Here is a 20,915-nt window from a genome sequence, read left to right as displayed (position 1 = left end):
AAAAAAAAAAAAAAAAAAAACTAGCCGGGTGAGGTGGCGGGTGCCTGTAGTCCTAGCTACTCAGGAGGCTGAGGGAGGAGAATGGTATAAACCCAGGAGGCAGAGCTTGCAGTGAGCTGAGATCCGGCCACTGCACTCCAACCTGGGCGACAGAGCGAGACTCTGTCTCAAAAAAAAAAAAAAAAGAATAATACAAACAACTCTTTATATCCTTCACTCACAGATGCAGTTGCTAACGTTTTACTGCATAGGCTTTATTATGATTTTTTTCTCTCTTATTGAACTACTTGTGAATAAATTGAAAACACGAGACTAGTTACCCCTGAATGCTTTAATGCCTAATACTCCAAAAGGATCCTCTGCTACATAATCACGTCACAACTATTCAACATCAGGGAATGAGGCAAAGGACACTCATCTAATCCACAGACCCCAGGCAAATGTTGGTTGTCCTTTAGAGCAAAATAATCCAATCTAGAATTATTTATTGCATTTTCTTATGTTTTAAGTCTCCTTCAGTGCGGAACAGTTACTTGGTACTTTGATAACCATACTGTTTTTGAAGAGAATAGGCCAGTATTTTGTACAATGTTCCTCATTTTTGGCTTATCTGATGCTTCTTCATTATTAATTTCATCTTATCTGTTTTTTAGCAGGAAAAACTTGGAAGTGATGCTATATTTTTTGTTGTTGTTGGTTCATCCTTTCGGGTGTAAATTCTATTCTGCCTTTGACCTTCATATACTCATTTTAACATCCACTGATGATTCTTGACCAGATCAGTTGTACTTGTGATGATAGTTTTCTTATTCTATCATTCCTTCTACATTTATTAGCTGGCATTTTATTGTAAGGACACATTTCTCTTCTTTTTATTTATTCACACATGTATTTATATTCTCTTGGACTCATGAATTTTTCTCATAGGGGTTGTAATCTGATACTATCATTTATTTTTTTTGTTCAGATTGTCCCAGATTTGATTAGTGAGAGAGTCCTGCCAAGCTGGCTCCTAGCTTTCGAAATGTTCTTTTGAAATGCCTCCATCATTATTTGAACACTGTTTTCATTTTTGGTGCAGTAAGTTATTTCAGGCCTTGTACTTTCCTGTCTCAGCCTTGGAATTAGTCTATTTTCCAAGGAGTGGAGAATGATATTTAGAAACCAAAGATGTGGGTACCAGGTGTAGTCATTGCTATTGAGGTGTTGTTGTTGCTCTGTTTCCTATAACAAACTAATGTGAAAATACCCAGGGACATGCTTCATGGTAACCCATTAACAAGGGTTGAAGGAAGGGTTACAATATAGGGAGATTGAAGGGGAGTGTGAAATAGCATTTAACTGGAAATTCTTGAAGTGTTTCTATGTAACATATATATGTTACCTGTCTCGAAACGGGTAGGAAGACAGGAATTACTAATGTTTGGTATCTGCTTTAACTCTTCCTTGTGAGAGTCCATATTTCTTGACTGAGAACATTTGAGTCTTAATCTGCTTATCTATGGTTGTGTAGTTCTGTAACAAACTACCCAACATTTAGTGGCTTGAAACAACAGTTATTATATCTTATGGCTTGTAGGTCAGGACAGTGAGCAAGGCTTTGCTGGGCAACTTCTCTCCATGTGGTGTTGACTGTGAACACTCGTTGGTATTGATTAGGCTAGTTGGAGTGATCTGGAGGGCCAAAAATGTGTTCGTTCACAGGCCTGATGTCTTAGCAGGGCGTCTGAAAGGTTGGGCTTGAGTCCTACTTCTTATGTAATCTCAAGGTCTCTCTACGTGGTTTTTCCAGTAGAGTAGTTAGACTTCTTTCATGGTGACTCAGGGATCCTAGACAGTGGTGAAACCCAAGAATATTCTTTAAATTAGTCTTGAAAATAACTCTCTACTCTGGGAATTCTGATTTCTATTGCCAAAGAATGCCATTACACTTTATTTAATCTCTGACTTTCCTTGTGGACTGCTTGTTTTTTTTCTTTTGGTTTATTTTGTTACTGACGGATTTTTGCGAACTCCTAACAAAATTGGTAGGAAAAAAGAGAAGGCAAGTGCTTGGTTAGTGGCAATTATGCTGCATTGATTAATTTCTAGAGTTTTAGTTAGCCATCCCCGTGACCTGTGGGCAAGTCACTCATCTCTCAGATCTGAGTTTCCTCATCTATAAAAGGAGGAAGGACTGGCTTTCCAGGTATTTAAGAATCAGAATTGCCTATTTTGCAATATATGTCATCAAGAACATTCCTTTGTTTTTTAGTATAGTAGAGTAATTCTCAAGCTTTTAAGTCTTAGGATCTCCTTATACTCTTAAAATTATTGAGGACCTGGAAGAACTTTTGTTCATGTGGGTTATCTCTGTATCTGTTTACCATTATTATAAATCAAAGTGGAGAGATTTTTAAAATCATCCAAAAAACCCATTTAAAAAATTACTTGTCAAGAAAAATAGTTTTATATTTTCACAAAAAGGATGTATCGTCCAAAACATAACAATTTTAGGAGAATGATCTTATTTTTACATTTCGGCAACTCTGATATCTAGCTTAACAGAAAGTAGCTGGATTGTCATGTCTACTTTATGCATCATCTGTTGTGATATGCCTTGTGACCTCTAGAAAACTCTATAATTGTGAGAGAAGGGCAAATGACAAATAACAAACTAATAACATTAGGAATATAGATCTGACTTCATGGACCATCGAAAGGGTCTCTAGGCCCTCCAGGCTTCAAGAATCACTGCTGTATTAGAAGGAGCTCAGGATTTTAAGTTAGATGTTTCTGGGTCGGAGTCCTGCCTTTTTCCTTTCTTTCTGTGTTACTCTAGCCAAACTGCTATTCTTTCCCAACCTTTGTGAGCTTATTTATAAAGCAGGAATAAAAAAATGACAAGTTTGCCTAGTTCTTTTAGAGATTAAATGAAATGAAGTACAGGAAATCATCTAGTATAGTTCTTTTTATATAGATGATCAAGATAATTTACTGTCATTTCTTTCTTTTGCTATAATTTGAAATATTACAGAGATGAGTGAAGGAAAACGTAAAGCATATAACAAGTTTAGAGAGAAAAAAAGATGTGGTAGGTTATCAACAAAGATGGCCACCTGTGATTCTTCCAGTCACTCACTATATGTTCATGTCCTTCCTCCTATCAAGAGATGGGGTCTGTTTTTGCTCCCTTTCCATCTGCACTGACCCAGTGACTTGCATTGATCAATAGAGTGTAGCAAGAGTGATGCTGTGCCAGATCTAGGCCTTCAGAAACTTGGCAGCTTCTGCTGTTTGTCTTTTGGAGCCCTAAGTCACCATGTCATGAAGTCAGATTACCTTGCTGGAGAGAGAGAGGCTTTAGAGGGTGAGTGGCCCAGCCAGCTTCCAGCCATTCCAGCCATCTCAGGTGAGGTGTCAATATGTGAATGAAGCCATCCTGGGTTCTTCAGCCAGGATGGACCTCTCCAGCCAACACCAGATGGAGCTGATACCAGCTGTCTCTTCTGAGCCCTGGCTAGATTTTAGGATTATGGGCAACTTGTTGCTTTAAGCCACTGAGTTTTGAAGTTATTTGTTATAAAGCAATAGATAGCTGAGAAAAGCTTATTGGTGTGAACAAACTTTTATATATGAAAAATAGAAATATTAATAGCACCTAGAAAAAATATATTTTACTCATTTTTTAATGATTAAATGAGGATTTTCCTCATCTGGAGGGTGAGGGTAACTCTTAGACAGAAACAATGGGGATCAGACAATGGGGGTGAACAGTGCCTCCCCTAGGAAGGAGTTACCTTTGGTACCTGAAGAATGTCTCCTCCATGCCTCCACTTTGCCTTATCATAATGGCCTAAGCTAAAAAAGTTAATGTAATTTAAATTTTCCCAGAGAACTGGGAATGTATTGTGGTCAAAATACTAGATGAAGATATAGTGAATTTTTAAAGGCATAACATTATAAGAATTTTTTGCAGGGTTCATTTCCCCTTTGTGAAGGAGTAAGCTGTTTGTCTCAGATGTAATAGTTATCATTCTGTGCAGCTGGCAGAAACCTGCCTTTCTGGTTTGTAATGTCATGTTAATCTGCGAAGGTGTTATTACTCATTTGAAATATTCTTTGTTCTGGTTGAAAGCCTCGCTGATGGTATTTTCAAATAAACTTGTCCTACTTGTGAGTCTTTCTCTAAGATTATAATCCTTTGGTAGCTCTATTCTTTCTGGAATGTTGCTAGTATGTCAGTAATGAAAGTAATCTATCTCATTTGCTGAGAGTTAAGTGGAATACAATTCACAATCCAGAAATATGTCATAGGCATTTACTCTCATTTTAAAAGTAAATTAATATATTGTTACATTGAGATGAAGTTTTGCTGATTAGTTATAAAAAATCAGGTGCTCCCTTTATTTTTATTTTCTTCTTAACTGTCTCATATCAAGTCTTCTTTATTTTTTTGATAATGGAAAATCAAATTTCTGTCAGATTTCTTTTATTGCATAAAAATTTGTATGCAAGTTTTAGGTATAAAAAGGTAATATATGGCTTCCTCAGTTTTTGATGTTTTATCCATTTTAAAAATAAGATATTTATTCCTTATGCTACCTTTAGAATATATTGAGTCTATTGGAATTATATGTCACTGAAACAAATGTATATTTTAAAATTAAAAGTAAACTGAATCTCTCTGTATCAGGTGATATAACAAAATACATGGATCTGGTCAGCGTTTTCTTTAATTTCATAAGTCTGATTGGTCAAGAAAAATGGAAATCTTCATAAGAAACAGGAAGAAAGGTTTAATTTATTAATTTATAGACCACCATGTTTTTTGGCCCTTGGTATTAATTCAGTGAACTTTTAGGCAGCTCTTACTGAGAATGAGTTATTGGACTGCATAGAAAGTAAGTGGTGTGTGATACTCAGCATGTGCTTTCCAAATGTCTAAACATAAGTAGGAAAGTTAACAGAAGGAATAAATGACCATCTTAAGAGTGCAAGAGTGTAAGTATCAGAGACAGGCAAAAATAAGAGACTTGGTAGGCTCGATGGAGGGAGAGGTCATAATGAGGCTGAGAGAATTTGGACAGGCTTTATGAAGAAGGTGGCATTTTAACTGGATCTTAAAGGATAAGAAGGATTTTGACTATGACGTAGAGCAGGAAAGATCTCCCGGAGAGACCTCCTGAAACCTGAAATGGGAGGCATTTCTTTCAGGTTTCCAGATATCCCTCCCTGATATTTGAGGTGTTACCCAGTTGATTCTCTCAAACATCTCATTAGTGGAGATCCATTATTATCAAAGACTAAATTTTAATTTATTGATTGATTTCAGAAAGTCCTTGGGCATGTTATAGTTGTACCTTATTTTGTGGTATCTCGTGAATTCCCCATTTTGGCAGAGATTTCTTCTGGAAATGGTCTGAAGAAAACTGGAATGGCACTAAATATCATTTTTATATCTTTTTTTTTTTTTTTTTTTTTTTGAGATGGAGTCTTGCTCCGTCACCTAGTCTGGAGTGTAGTGTTGCGATCTCCGCTCACTGCAACTTCCGCCTCCCTGGTTCAAGCCGTTCTCCTGTCTCAGACTCCCGAGTAACTGGGACCACAGGCGCCTGCCATGAGGCTCGGCTAATTTTTTTTTCTTTTTTTTTTTAGAGACAGGGTTTCACATCGTTGGTGAGGCAGGTGTGGAACTCCTGACCTCAGGTGATCCACCCGCCTCGGCCTCCCAAAGTGCTGGGATTACAGGCATGAGCCACCATGCCTGACTGACTTTCATATCTTTTCCTTTTTAAAGTATTGAAAGAAGTAAGGTTAACAATCCAGGGTTCATTACATTTCAAATGAAACTAGCCACCTGACTTAGAAATGAAGCCCCTTTTCAGCATGTTGAGGAATGGGGGTGCGTAACTTCCACATTGGTATATAATGGCCTGTAATAATAGTTTGGTCTACCTGTTCAAAAGGCTTAGGAATAATTCAGATTAAAAAGACTTTTTTGGAGGGGTTGGGAATTGTGAATTGTTTATGTGTAAACATAGAATTAAGAGCTCATCACTATGCTCCTCTATGCATTCCTTACCTAACACTTCTTGGTGCATGAACCAAATTGGCAAACAAACTGCCTCCAAAGCAAAAAAAGGAAATGACTAATTTCTACCTGGTTGCCTTTGCTTTTCAATAATTTTTGTCAGAGGCACAAAAGGCATTTTTTTTTTCTTTTTTTTTGAGATGGAATCTCGCTCTGTCACCCAGGATGCAGTGCAATGGCATGATCTCAGCTCACTGCAACTTCCTCCTCGCGGGTTCAAGTGATTCTCCTGCCTCAGCCTGCCGAGTAGCTGGGATTACAGGTGCATGCCACTATGCCCAGCTAAGGTTTTTTTTATTTTTTTTTTATTTTTAGTAGAGACAGGGTTTCACCATGTTAGCCAGGATGGTCTCGATCTCCTGACCTCGTGATGCACCCGCCTCGGCCTCCCAGAGTGCTGGGGATTCATAGGCGTGAGCCACCGCGCCCGACCTGCAAAAGGACTTTTGATGATAACCAAATCTCTCCCTGTCTCACTTTCTCAAGAAAGTTTTCTGTCACTTTTTAGAAGTTTTTTAGTCACTTCATAGCCCAAGGGCTTCTCAGGGGTTCTAATAGGCTGGTCAAAGACTTCCCGTATCACATCACTTTGCATTATATTCTGGAATTCTGAAAGATATTCATCCTCCTTTCTTCTGGCATTTATTAGTGTACTTTTCCCATTTTCCAGAGAGTAAGCATTTGCTGGTATTAGGCAATTAATAAATAAGTATTTCAATGAATGAAGTTATGCGTTTCATAATATCCTTTTTTTCCTGTAAAAAATCCTAGAACTGGCCCCTTCCTGGACAAATATACTTTAATGGTACTTTGGTTCTTATGTCAGTTCTCTGTCAGTTCTTAATTTCTTTATTCAAAGATGATTTCTTCTGGACTTGAAGACTTTATACCTGAACTGTAAAATATTGGCCCATAGGCAGTCTTTACAAAGTACCCATAAGAAGAATGAAATTATCCGTAAGTATAAGGGCAGGAGGCATAACAATGGAATACTGATTGGGCAAAGGGTTATTGGAAGAGGTCAGTTAGGGCAGAATGGACAGAAGTGTGAGCTGGTGATACATGCCTCCACCCCAGTAGCTAATTTACCTCTGGCATGCATGCTCTCTAAGTCTTATCATATTACAGTATGACAGATAAAAAGTTAAGAGGTTTTCATGGGCGTGTTTGCTTGAAGTAGTGACAGAAATACAGCATTTCTGAGACTCTCCTGGCCCTGCTCCAGGTGCCTGTGTAGACACACCTGCACTACACAGAAAGCTATAGAGGGAATCATAAGACGTCATATTTTTTTAAGGTCAGCACTGGATTTGTTGCATAACATTGGATGCTTTCTTTGTGTCCTCTGTACAGGGTAACAAAAGATGCTAAAGGATAATATTTGCAAAGCATTTGTAGCACCAGATTCTATATAAATGCAGAATTGTCACAAAAGATTGGCATGTTCTGGTAGTTTTGGAATGATTGTTTTGAAAAATATTCAAATTTGATGATTTCTTCCTCTGCATGAAATTTTAGAATTTCTATATACTTTCTAAACTCCTGAGCTGGTTTTCTGAGCTTGCTTTTGTGTATAATCTTTGTGATTAGAGTATTAGATCCTTTCTATGCTTTATAAATCTGTTATCTTTGTTTGAAAACCCTAACATTTCTACTGGACATGGAAGCACAAATATAGTTTGAATACAGAGACTTGATTTACGTATTTTTAAAATCTGTATCATTTCATTGTCATACGTAATTTCAGGCATAATTGTTTCTTCTTTGTTCACCAACGACTTCTTGTTTACCTGTTTGGGATAGAAGAATTAGGTGGAGTTGTGTGACTCTACCTTCTCTAGTTATTCCATCTGTTTCTCTCTGTGCCTAGATGGGAGAAAGGATCCATAAGTGAGATTAGATCAAAATGGAAGACTGTCTTCATATGCCAGCATTCCAGAAATATTTTGAAGTAAGAGGAAACGTGTGTGTGCACTTTCTACAGTAACCTGGAAAGTAAGAAAGTTTGATCTAAAATTTTAGATCAAAGAGACAGAGTCTCACTCTGTCGCCCAGGCTGGAGTGCAGCAGTGCGATCTGGTCTCAATGAACCAGAAATGATAAGCAAAATTCCTGAAAGGCTAATGGGAAACAGTTGAAGGTGAAAACAACAGCCCAAACATGAGCAAAAGAACTATGAAAGGTTGTAGTGATAGACTGAGTATTCCAAGCTTAGCGGCTGTGGATAGATGAGAATCATAGAAAGCTCTGGGTAACCATTAGTGTGATGTCTATAGAGCCTGTGAGATACTCAGTATCTTTCCAGTAAATTCTTTTCATAGTTACATTGGACAGAATTTACTTTAAGAATCCTTGCTTGATGTACTTACACCAGGGATGTATTTAAAAAAGGATAAGCTTTTTGTATTCATCATGATATTTTTAGTATACAATTGGATCCAATTTTCTGTACTGTTACTCACAAGTTTTACTTGTGATACTGGCCTGCCTCTTGAGCCAAACATACATATTCAGAAAATGAAGGTGGTAGATTGCCTGAATGTTCCTATTTTATACCTCAAGAATGCTGTAGCCGGGTGTGGTGGTACATGCCTGTAGTCCCAGCTACTCAGGAGGCTGAGGCAGAAGGATTACTTGGAGGTTACAGTGAGCCAAGATCACACCACTGCATTCCAGCCTGGGCGACAGAGTGAGACCCTGTCTCAGGAAAAAGATAAGAATGCTGGAAAATCTGGCTCAGGAATCAGTCATTTCTACTGCTTGTCACAGCTGATTCCATCTTTGGATGTCATTGCTATTGGATACTCCCTTACTATTGGGAACCACTCCGTGAATTAATCCTAAACTCTTGCTCAGAAGTCAAAGTCCTTGGCTGAAACCACAGATCATATGCCTGTGACCTGGCTGTCAGTTATTCTGGGAGCCTGATTCCCGCCTCCACCAAGACTCACATAGGGGAATTGTTTGCACATTGGCAGAGGGTTTGATATGTACCCAGAACAAAAAGGACTAAAGTGGGAATTTCTCTAAGAAGGTTTGGCATTAGAAACTCTTTTAATGTAACCCACAGATGAAAGGACAAACATCATATACTCATCTTTTATTCCCAAAAAGAAGTTGATAAAACTATTAGTCATTGATTAAAGGCCAAAACAGAATAAGACCAAAAAAGCAGAATTGAAGGAACCATCTGTTTGATTAAGGATATGTGTTAGGGCCATACACCAGCCATTATACTTAGTGGTGAAATTTTAGGAGCAATTTCATTACAGCCAGGAAGACGACAGGGTGCATGTTCTCAAAACTACTAGTTATTCTTTTATTGAGGTCCCAGCCAATGCAGTAAGCATTTTGAAAAGTGATTATCTGAGAAGACTCCATAGACAAACTAACAAGAATTTAGCAAGATGGCTGGGAATAAGACCAATAGGGAAAATTAGTTGGCTTTCCAATGCATTAGCAATAGCCAGTCAGAAAGTAGAACAGCAATAAAACTAAAATACCTAAGAATCCGCCTGTGTTATTTTCTATTGCTGCATAACAGATTATCACAAGCCTAGTGGTTTAAATGTACCGCCATTTATTATTTCACAGTTCTGTAGGCCAGAAGTCCAGGATGTCATGGCTGGCTTCCCTGCCGCATCCTACCAGACTGAAATCAAGGTGTTAGTCAGCTGTTATCCTTATTTGAGGACAATGGGGAAGAATCGACTTCCAAACCCTTGTCAGTTGTTGGCAGAATCCCGCTTTTGTGGTTGTAGGACTGAGGTTCCCATCTCTTTGCTGGCTGTTAGCTGGGGGTTCCCCTCAGGTCCTGAGGCTATTCCCATTCTTCTCAGCCCCTCCGTCTTTCAAGTGACAGGGACATGTGGAACCCTTCTCATGGTTTGAATATAGTTGACTTTCCCCCTCCTTTTCCCTTCTGCTGGACAAAGTGCTATGCTTTTTAGAGCCCATGTGATTAGGTCTACTTCAGTGATCTCCCTATCTTACTGTCAACTGTGCCGTATAGCATAACACGATCATAGGGGTGCTGTTCTCATTGTGCAGTTTCCAGAAGTCGGGGCAGGACATCTTTGGGGGGGGGGGGCATTTGGTAAATTTGCCTGCCACAAAGCCTAAATAGAATTTTGTAAAACCCACATAAAAAGTGTAAAATGTCCTCGAAGGATGTAAAAGACAACCATAGAGGTTTCGCTCTGTAAATATCATAGTATCTACACCTCCCCCTACCACATCATCTGGTCTGTCAGTTACATTTAAATCCAGTTAAACCCCCAGCACAATCATTTATTCAATTGGGTAGCTGGTTCTAAATGTTCCTGAGTGGAGAAAAATGTTTAAGAACTGGCAAAGATAGTTTTGAAAAGAAAATGGATATCAAACAAATTAAACTACATACATTAAAATCTTGGGGGTATTGGTTCTGAAATAACCCATGAGATAGAATACTGGGGATTCATTTAATAGATGATAAAGTTGTTTCAAATCAACAGGGAAATGATAGCTTTTTTGGGAAATGGTGGTGCAGTTGTCTATCCATTTGGAAGCAAAGTTAGATCCTTATCCCAAGAACAGAAATAATTTCCAGGTGAAATGAAGAGCTAAGTATAAGTAAAATTCTACAAGTATTTAGAAGTACTTAGGAGAATTTGCTCATAAACTTTGGGCTATGGAATGCCTAACTCAAAGGCTAGGAAGTGCAATTGGCTAGTAAGCACATGAAAGAGTGCTTGCTTTTATTAACGTCAGGAAAATGTAAATTAAAACAATTCTTTTATTCCCCTCTTTTTTTGCTCAATCAGATTGGAAAAACATTTTTGCAATCCAAATGTTGGCAAGGGTGCGGGGAAAACATATACTCTCATCGAATGAATTGTAATGGTCTTTTTGGCAGTGCCTACTGTAATTATGAGTATACATATCCTTCAGATGAATAATTTCACTTCAGGATTTTTACCCCAGAGAAATACACAGGTACATGAGCCCAGAGACATTTACAGGCCACTATGGCATTGTGATTATTGCAGAAAATGTCCAATAACCTAAAGATTCATCATGGAAGGCCTTTTTGTTTATAAATTATTTAATGGAATTTGAAAAAGGAACCAGTTAAAGTTTGCCAAAGTAATTTAGAGGAAAACAGAATACCTATGGAATTTGTAACAAGAACTTTCTTCTCATGGTGTGTACTTTTATAACCTCATATTGCCCATTTTATAATAAATTTAATAAAAACATTTCCCTCATGCTAACAATCCATTTTCTAAAAGCAGTGCAGTATTAAGTGCTCACCATACATGAATAAACGCGTCCTGGTAATTTTCTGAGGGCAGATGAAACTGAGCAAAAGCCCTCCTTTATTACCATAATGGGAGACTTGTTGTGGGATTTCTTTTATTATCTTGTTATACCAGCCAAAGATGGGGCAAGAGAAAGGAAGAGGCTGTATCTATACCTATACTATAAAAATGGATTATTTTGTAAATTTATGTGGTGTGTGGAGTAGTGCTTGCTGATGAAGTGTTTCTTACATGTGTGAATATTTGATTTTTAGTATGTTAGATGATAAGAATCTTAATTTAAAGAATCTGTATATGTAGTAGGTGGGGAGAGAAGAGATTAGCTTTTTAGGTAGTTATCAGTATTTAAAAAGCAGCCAAAAGAAAAGTTTTGTGTCTGTGCTTATGTGAAAGAAATAAAGTGAAATATCTTCACAAGGGCTTTTGAGGACATTAACTTTAGTAGCTTTAATCTATGGGTTTATTATTTGAGGAGTGAAGATAAAAGCTTTGACTATTGTTAATTTTATATATCTTCTGTATTCATTGTGAGAGTAATGCTATAGGTGAAAATTGCTTTTAAAAATGAAAGAATGGTGGAATTTTTAACCAAGGTGTTTTTTTGATGCATTTATTAGATGTTCTTCGTATAAAAGATTATCTTTATTAAAAGAATTTCGTCCTGAAGATAATTTATAATCCCAGAAGCAAGAAGCTTATATTAATTTAAAACCCACTATGATTTCAAAAGTATTTTCCAAAGCAATTTCTATAATACACTTTGCTTTAAATCACATTTTTTTTTCTTTCGTAATTGAGGCACAACTTACAGAGGGAACCATGGTCTAATACAATTGCTGCTATTGTGAGTGAAACTAATAAAAGATGAGAACCATGACTGTGTGCTGTTTAGGAGCAAAAAAGCAGCTGAAAAATATAAAACTGAATTATTTTTGCAGAAGTCAACGAAAGGTTCCATTGTCCTTGACCACGTATTCCATCACGTAAACCTTGTGGAGATAGATTATTTTGGGCTACGTTACTGTGACAGAAGCCATCAGACGGTGAGTACGGTGACTGTGTTAAATTTTTCTGGTTATAAATTTCACTCTGTCTCTGGCTTTTCCTGATACGGTTTTAGGTGGTTAGGTTCTTTGTCACTGAAAAAGACTGAAAATCTCAAACATGTTTTCCCCTGATAATTTCTTTGCATTTTTTCCTCTTCTGCCAAAAGTCTATAGAGTTACTGGATTCACAGCTTCTGTACATGTGTTGTCCTCTTTGCAGATGGCATATGTGGTTTCCAGATTTGCAACCTTATGAGAATGAATGCAGAGCGTCAGTGCACATGGAGGACTGAATATGTCATTTAATATGAGTTAGAAGGCAAGTGGCTAGTCTCTTGAAGTGACAGATATTAATTGCCTTTTAAGAAAGGGAATGGTTAGAGAAGAAATACAGTGTAAAAAAAAAAAAAAGTGACTGCGTAAGTTTTATAAGTGAGATGAGCTGTTACAAAATAAAATAAGTAGAGGTTTTTTTAATTCATGAACCTGATGAAATAAGAGTAATAAGGACAACTTAGCTTTTAGTTCTTATGTCAGTTGTTCACAAAGGTTAATTCAGAAGGTCTTCCAGTCCAGAGTAGAGAGTTCCTAAGAAATTCATCACAATGGAAAAACTTTGGAGATGAAGATTTTGAAGGATGAAAGGATATTCATTAATGTGACTTTTAGTTTAGTCTGAGAAAGATCTTAGCTTCAGATAGGCACAGCTTCATTATGCAGAACGCTCACATGCTTATCTCAGAAATACCCTATTTGACTTGCCTTTTATTTTTCGTCCTATTCAACTGCTGTTGAAATAGAGATGTTCTCCTCTTCCTTCATTTGTTCTCCCATCCTCCACTGGGTCTTTTGTGGTACATTCAGTGAAGAACATGATTTTCTGAGTGGTGTTGCTGCTATTGATGGTGATTACTTGTTTCTTTTCTTGAGCTAGTTCCTTAATCTGTTCTGTGTCATGGGAGGATTTCATAAGGTTGGAATGAAAAATTGAGTGTGTTGGATAGCTTTCCATAGAAAGGAATAACTTTCTAAAGGCTAGTAGTCATTATGGCATGTTGCAAAAAAGGGGAACAGACATGTTTAGAAGTCCACTGAATTCTATCTTGTACAGACCACGAATAAATATAGCAGAACTGTAAATTTATACAGAAAGATTAAATTGAAGGCTAAAGAAGGTATCATGAGCTACATTCATATTTTTGAAATAACATTTTTTTCCTAGCAGAGAAAACTACAGTTTTCTGATCTTACCTACTATGTCAGACTTTCCCTGGAAAGATTGACTGTCTTGCTAAAGTTATATAGACCTTGTCTGTCTCTATCTTCCCCCTCACCCTTTTTTTAACTTTGCAAAGGAAAAATGTGAAAAGCTAGAGATTTCCAAAACAATGACCCCTACTGTAACAGTTAGCATTGCTAGTTTATTGAAAGTTTTGTAGGGTTTAAATTAAGAGCATTTTTTCCTCTTTTACTCCTAAGGTTTGGCATTTATGATGGTGTTTATGGTACAGGTTTTAGGAGAAATGACACGTTTAGAAGGAGAAAGCTCTTAAGTCATATTGTTTTGATGTGATGATATCAGGTGTGTAAAATGACATGAAAAAAGCATTCTTTGCCTCTTTTTGTTATATTCTAATAGTGAACTCAGCTAAAATAGAGGTGATTTGTAAACATTGCTTAGTCTTTGCATGTTCACATGTATTGTCTGATTACCTTTTAATTGTAGGAGGCTGTGAGAATAAGGTAATGAAATTTTGTACTTCCTCTTGGCAACAGTTTCATCAAAAGTATATTAGAAGCAGCCCTGCGTATCTGACAGTTACTTAAAACAAATAAGGATTTAAACAAAAAAACCCTGTGTTAAAATAGTACAGGATATGGTTAAAAAAATCTTCATCTTAAAAACCAAGTAATGGTTTTCATGAACGTCGATTGAATTACTGTACATTCGGGACCTCACATGACAGAGAAGTTGTCTGCACTAGAGGACCAGGAGAACCTAGAACCCTGGAACTCATCGTTCATCATCGTTACCAACGTCATAATCAGTGCACCAGAGACTGTAAACATTTTTGTTTGTTGAAATTGTATGTTTAGAACAGTTCTCTAGAGTATTATTATCTTTCTATTAGAGATGATGAAACGCAAACTACGAAGGTTAAGCACCTTTCCTAAGGTTGCATAATCAGCACGTAGTAGGACCAGAATTCCATCCTAGGTCTGAGTGTCTCCAAGACCTTTCAACCACTATAATATCCTGACTTTCAAGACAATTGAAATTGCAGCAGCACAGTCTTCCCTTTAAAGAACTGGTGTATTTGAAATTAATCAAAGCCTGGAAGGAACTTGAGTCATCTTTTAGGCTTTCAGAAGTTATTATAAATGGATTGTGATCTGGTGGAATAGATAACTGCCTTTGGAGTCACAAGACAGGTTTGAGTCCTGTGTCTGCCCCTAAAAAATGGTCAAATCACTTAATTTTTCTGAATCTTGATACGCTTATCTGTAAATTGACAATAAAATGCTTTTTCTCCTCAACACTCAGGATTGATGTAGGACAAGATCAGAACACATGATAGCTTTTTGTAGATAAGGTATTAAACATGTAAAAGGGCTTTCCTGTTGAAACTAGGATGGGAGCAAATATTGCTGGTGATACTAGTGGAATGAAGGAATAAGGAGGAAGTCTAGAAGAAAGAAAAGAAAAAATTAAATAAACTGTAGATTTTTAAATGCCTTTGGAGATTTTTGAAGATGAGTTTTGTTGATATTGAAAGCAGTAATAAATATAAATGTGATATCTCAATACTACTTCTGGTTTTAAGATTAGTTTTGAAAGGGAAAGTGCTTAGCCTGGGCATAGAGCCTGTTTTCTGTTCCACTCTGGCTTGTGCCAGTTAGGTTTGTTCTTGATCCAGACTGGTGTGTGTGGGGATGTAGGTCTCTTATATTAGGGCCTTGGTCTGACTTACAGAAAATTCCCAGAAATTATAGTTATGTCTTACTTTAATGTTAGCACTTGAGGTTCCTTTACAGATTACTCCTTGAAAGGCAGAAGTTGTATATAATTGGAGCTTTTCTCAGAATATGGAAATCAGCGTGGCATTGAGAATTAGGCTGCTGGATCTGCTGCCCTTTTACTTAAGAAGTCAAAGGAGGGGGAAAGTGTGAAGCACACAGATGAAGACAGATGCAGACATTGTCTTCTGCCAGTGAACTCTGTTTTTGCTTTGCTAAGACAATAAAAGCAATCAGAAACTTCCCGCTTTCTTGACCACCCCACCCCCAAACACCTAGTTACTTCTTACACTTCCTATCCTGTTACCACCTTGCTTTTTATGTTTGGTGTCTTACCACCTTGCTTCTTCTGTTTGGTGTCTCTCTACCCTACCTACTCCCTCTTTCTAGTCAGTGTTTGGCGTGTTCAAGTCTCTCCCATTTAGAGCCTCCCATTCCCCACCTCCCTTGTCCTCCTCTATCTGCTGCCATCTTTGGCTCCTTCTGCACCACACATAATCTTCAGAAAACTTTGTCTAAATTTCTTACATTCACTTCTGAAATCCCATTGTTTCCTAAACGTATCACCATGCAGCTCTGATCCCAGTCACATCACTGAAACTGGCCCTGCCTTGCCAGTTGCTAAATCTAAGAGACTCTATCAATCCTTATCTTACTTGACCTTTCTTTTGCTTTGACACTAACAACTTGTCCATTCTTGAAATCTCTTTTTGTTCTTCTGGCACTATATTCTTTTTGTTTCTCTCTTTTCATGTTTTCTCTAGTTATTCCTATTCATCCTCTCTACGATCATGATTCCACTGCCTGTTCCATAAAATGTTGGTATTCATCAGGATTTTGTCCTTGATTCTCTTATGCTTTCTGTTCAGGCCCACACATTTGGTGCTGCCTTTGCTAGTACTGTTTATCTCTGAGATAATTTCCTTAAGCATCTAAACTAAACTGTGTATGTATTAATATTTGTATTCTCTTCCCTGCCCCCAAGTACTCTGAGTGTTGAATAAAAGTCCTCATCCATTGAGCTCTAGCAGGCAAACTCAAGTGTGTCCTCTCTGCCATCAGTAGTGGCCCTCTTTCTTTCATCCTGATGCTGTACTTTGTAACATGTGCAAGGTTTCACGTTCTGTGATTGTATGTTCTGGAAAGTCCCTATAATGATTGATAAAACATGTATAAGTGATATTGTGAATCTTGTTGCAAAGAAAGGAAGATTGTAATGCTGGATCATTACGAAATGAAACTTACTATGTGAGATGTCTTCAAGCATCTGTTGGAGGAACAGAGGGGAAAGATCAAGAAGCATAAAGTTCCCCTCAGGTAACCCTTTGACTTTATGAAGAACATCATAAGAAGCACAATATCCTGGGAGGGCTGACAACAACACATCCTGGGAGGGCTGGGAAACAATGATGGTGGGTGGCTTTTCAAGAGTCCAGGACCTGGAAGGGAATGCCAGAAGCATCTATAGAGGGCCCCACAGCACCGAAGCTCTCATTTTCCTGCTGACGAATGTGTGTTACTTTTCCTTGGTAATCTCATCTGTTCCATGGTTTAAATTATATCGAAAGACTGAGCCTCAAATTCCTATCTTCAACCCAGATGTTTCGAGAGGGACTACACTGTGTTAAAATTCAAAATCTGGATTCAGACTGTATGGGTTCAAACCACAGTCCACCTGGAGAGCTGTGTATCACTGAGTGAGTCTCCCTAACTTTTCTGTACCTCAGTTCCTCTGTTTATAAAGTGAGGCTAGTAATAGTACCAGCTTCATAGGGTGGTAGTGATGATTGAAGGAATCTATAAAAAGTTCACAGACTAGTGCTTTAAAATGTATGGTCCACATAATGTTTTAGCTGCTATTCACTACTCAGATACCTCTCATGTATCTCAAAGGTAACATATTCAAAACTGAAGTCATCTTCCCCTCCAAATCTGCTTTTTATAAGAAATGTTTCTGAGATCAGTGATTTTCAAGATTTTTTTTTTTTCTTTTAGAGATGAAGTCACACTATGTTGCTTAGGCTGGTTGGTTTCAAACTCCTGAGCTCCAGTGATCCTCCTGCCTCAGCCTCCCAAAGTGCTAGGATTACAGGTGTGAGCCACCATACCAGGTCTACGATTGTTGTTTTTTTTAAAAAAAAAAACACGTACTTGTGTATAATTTTAGATTGAGAGTTAAATTTTGTAAGTTTTAGCAGATCCAGGTCTTTGGTTTATCATAAATATTGACATTGTAAAATCAAATTGTCATATTCCTTTTAAGTGCATCCTGTGAATTTATATTTCATAGTAATTTTGTACTCTTCATCTACCTTTACAAAATATGAACAAACTCTTTTTTAAAATCAGAAACTTTTCTTTATTCCTTTTATGTCTTTAAACTTGTATTCCTATTCTACTTTTTCCCTAAAATGTTATTGTATTTTCATTAATAAAATACATATATCCATAATATACATATAATTGGTATTTTAAAACTTTATTTCCTGAGATGTTAAGGATCTAATTGTTAGTGAACCCTAAGAGTAGTTGTTATTACCATGGTTGTCACTATATAATTAATTAAAACAGCAAAATACTATGCATTTTAATAATTATTAAACATATTTTCTGGGGAAAATGACAGATAGGGGCAGGACTAGATTGCAGCTCCCACTCGGACAGATAGTGCAGTGTGTGGAGACTTGCGTTGTGAAATTTTGCTCCAGAATTACTGCAGAAATATACCAAGAAAGCTGAGAGAATCCACAGACCCTTTGAAGGAAACAGATTGCTCCTGCAGGACCCCAGAGACACTGCAAATACCGTGCTGGTATCCATGACTGAGAGATATGAGGACGGTTCACATCACAGGACTCTGTGCAGACAACCCTTAGTACCAGCCTGGAGTCTGGTAGCCCTGCTGCGTGGCTAGATCCAGAAGGGAAATAACAGTTACTGCATCCCAGCTCTCAGGAAGCCACATTCCTAGGAAAAGGGGGAGAGTGCTATCATCAAGGGAACACCCATGGGACAAAAGAATCTGCACAGCAGCCTTGAGCTCTAGATCTTCCCTCTAACATAGTTTGCCCAAAGGAGAAGGAACCAGAAAAACAATTCTGGTAATATGACAAGAGAAGATTCTTCAGCACCACCCAAAAAAGCATACTTTTTCCTCAGCAATGGATCCAAACCAAGAAAAAGTCCCTGATTTACCTGAAAAGGCATTTAGAAGGTTGATTATTAAGCCAATTAAGGAGGCACCAGAGAAAGGTGAAGTCCAATTTAAGGAAATCAAAAAAATGATACAAGAAATGAGGGGAGAAATCTTCAGTGAAATAGATGGCATAAATAAAAAACAATCACAACTTCAGGAAATAAAGGACACACTTAGAGAAATGCAAAATGTTCTTGAAATTCTCAGCAATAGACTCAAATAAGCAGAAGAAAGAACTTCAGATCTCAAAGACAAAGTTATCAAATTAACCCAATCCAACAAAGACCAAGAAAAAAAGAATTTAAAACATGAACAAAGTCGCCAAGAAATTTGAGATTACATAAGTGACCAAACCTAAGAATAATTGGCATTCCTGAGGAAGAAGAGGAATCTAAAAGTTTGGAAAACATATTTGGGGGAATAATCTAGTAAAACTTCCCCAGCATTGACTGCTAAAGACCTAAATATCCAAATAGAAGGAGCTCAAAGAATACCTGGGAAATTGCAAAAAGACCATTACCTAGGCACATTGTCATCAGGTTATCTAAAGCTAAGATGAAGGAAAGAATCTTAATAGCTGTGAGGCAAAAGCACCAGGTAACCTATAAAGGAAAACCTATCAGATTAACAGCAGATTTCTCAGCAGAAACCCTACAAGCTAGAAGGGATTGGGTCCCTATCTACAGCCTCCTTAAACAAAACAATTATCAGCCAAGAATTTTGTCTCCAGCGAAACTAAGCTTCATAAATGAAGAAAAGATAGTGTTTTTCAGACAAACAAATGCTGAGAGAATTTGCCACTCCCAAACGAGCACTATAAGAACTGCTAAAAGGAGCTCTAAATCTTGAAACAAATCCTGGAAACACATCAATAACAGAACCTCCTTAAAGCATAAGTCTCACAGGTCCTATAAAACAAAAATACAATAAAAAAAAAAAAGGTATACAGGCAACAAATAGCACAATGAATGGAATAGTACCTCATATCTCAATACTAATGCTGAATGTAAATGGCCTAAATGTTCCACTTAAAAGATACAGAATTGCAGAAAGGATAAGAATTCACCAACCAGGTATCTGGTGACTTCAAGAGACTCACCTAACACATAAAGACTCACATAAACTTAAGGTAAAGGGGTGGAAAAAGATATTCCATGCAAATAGACACCAAAAGCAAGCAGGCGTATATCAGACAAAACAAACTTTAAGGGCAGTTAAAAAAGACAAAGTAGGACATTATGATAAAAGCCCTTGTCCAACAGGAAAATATCACAATCCTAAATATATATGCACCTAACACTGGAGCTCCCAAATTTATAAAACAATTACTACTAGACCTAAATAATGAGATAGAGAGTAACACAGTAATAATGGGGGACTTCAGTACTACACTGACAGCACTAGACAGGCCATCAAGACAGAAAGTCAGCAAAGAAACAATGGATTTAAACTATACTCTGGAACAAATGGACTTAACAGATATTTACATAACTTTCTTTAGTAGAGACGGGTTTCACCATGTTGACCAGGCTGGTCTCAAACTCCTGACCTCAGGTGATCCACCTGCCTTGGCCTCCCAGAGTGCTGGGATTACAGGTGTGAGCCACCATGCCCGGCCATTTACAGAACATTCTACCCAACAACTTCAGAATATACATTCTATTCATCAGCACATGGAACTTTCTCCAAAACAGACCATATGATAGGCCACAAAACAAGTCTGAATAAATTTAAGAAAACTGAAATTATATCAAATACTATCTCAGACCATAGTGGAAAAAATTCTTTAAACTGAACGATAATAGTGACACAACTATCAAAACTTCTGGGATACAGCAAAGGTGGTGCTCAGAGGAATGTTCATAGCCGTAAATGCCTATATCAAAAAGTCTGAAAGAGCACAACTGGACAATCTAAAGTCACACCTCAAGGTACTAGAGAAACAAGAACAAACCAAACCCAACAGAATAAAGGAAATAACCAAGGTCAGAGCGGAACTAAATGAAATTGAAACAAAAAGAAATGCAAAAGATAAATGAAACAAACAGCTGCTTCTTTGAAAAGATAAATAAAATTGATAGACCATTAGCAAGATTAACCAAGAAAAGAAGAGGGAAGATCCAAATAAGCTCAATTAGAAATGAAACAGGAGGGGGGGGCGGAGCAAGATGGCCGAATAGGAACAGCTCCAGTCTCCAACTCCCAGCGCGAGCGACACAGAAGACCGGTGATTTCTGCATTTTCAACTGAGGTACTGGGGTCATCTCACTAGGGAGTGC

At 37.5% G+C, this 20,915-nt stretch overlaps 1 protein-coding gene across 2 annotated transcripts in view; it reads left to right on the top strand.

Annotated features, from left to right (window-relative positions):
• Nucleotides 1-20,915, top strand: part of EPB41L4A (erythrocyte membrane protein band 4.1 like 4A) — a 269,890-nt gene that overhangs the window by 104,203 nt on the left and 144,772 nt on the right. For both annotated transcript variants that reach the window (XM_017889282.1, XM_017889281.1), the window contains one exon: nt 12,315-12,419. In XM_017889282.1, the coding sequence (XP_017744771.1) occupies nt 12,315-12,419 (105 nt within the window). The remainder of the gene's footprint in view (nt 1-12,314; nt 12,420-20,915) is intronic.

Source organism: Rhinopithecus bieti, unplaced genomic scaffold, assembly GCF_001698545.2.
Source record: "Rhinopithecus bieti isolate Rb0 unplaced genomic scaffold, ASM169854v2 scaffold_18418, whole genome shotgun sequence".
NCBI lineage: Eukaryota > Metazoa > Chordata > Mammalia > Primates > Cercopithecidae > Rhinopithecus > Rhinopithecus bieti.
Note: the sequence above shows the minus strand (reverse complement) of the source record. Positions and strands in the feature narration are given on the sequence as shown.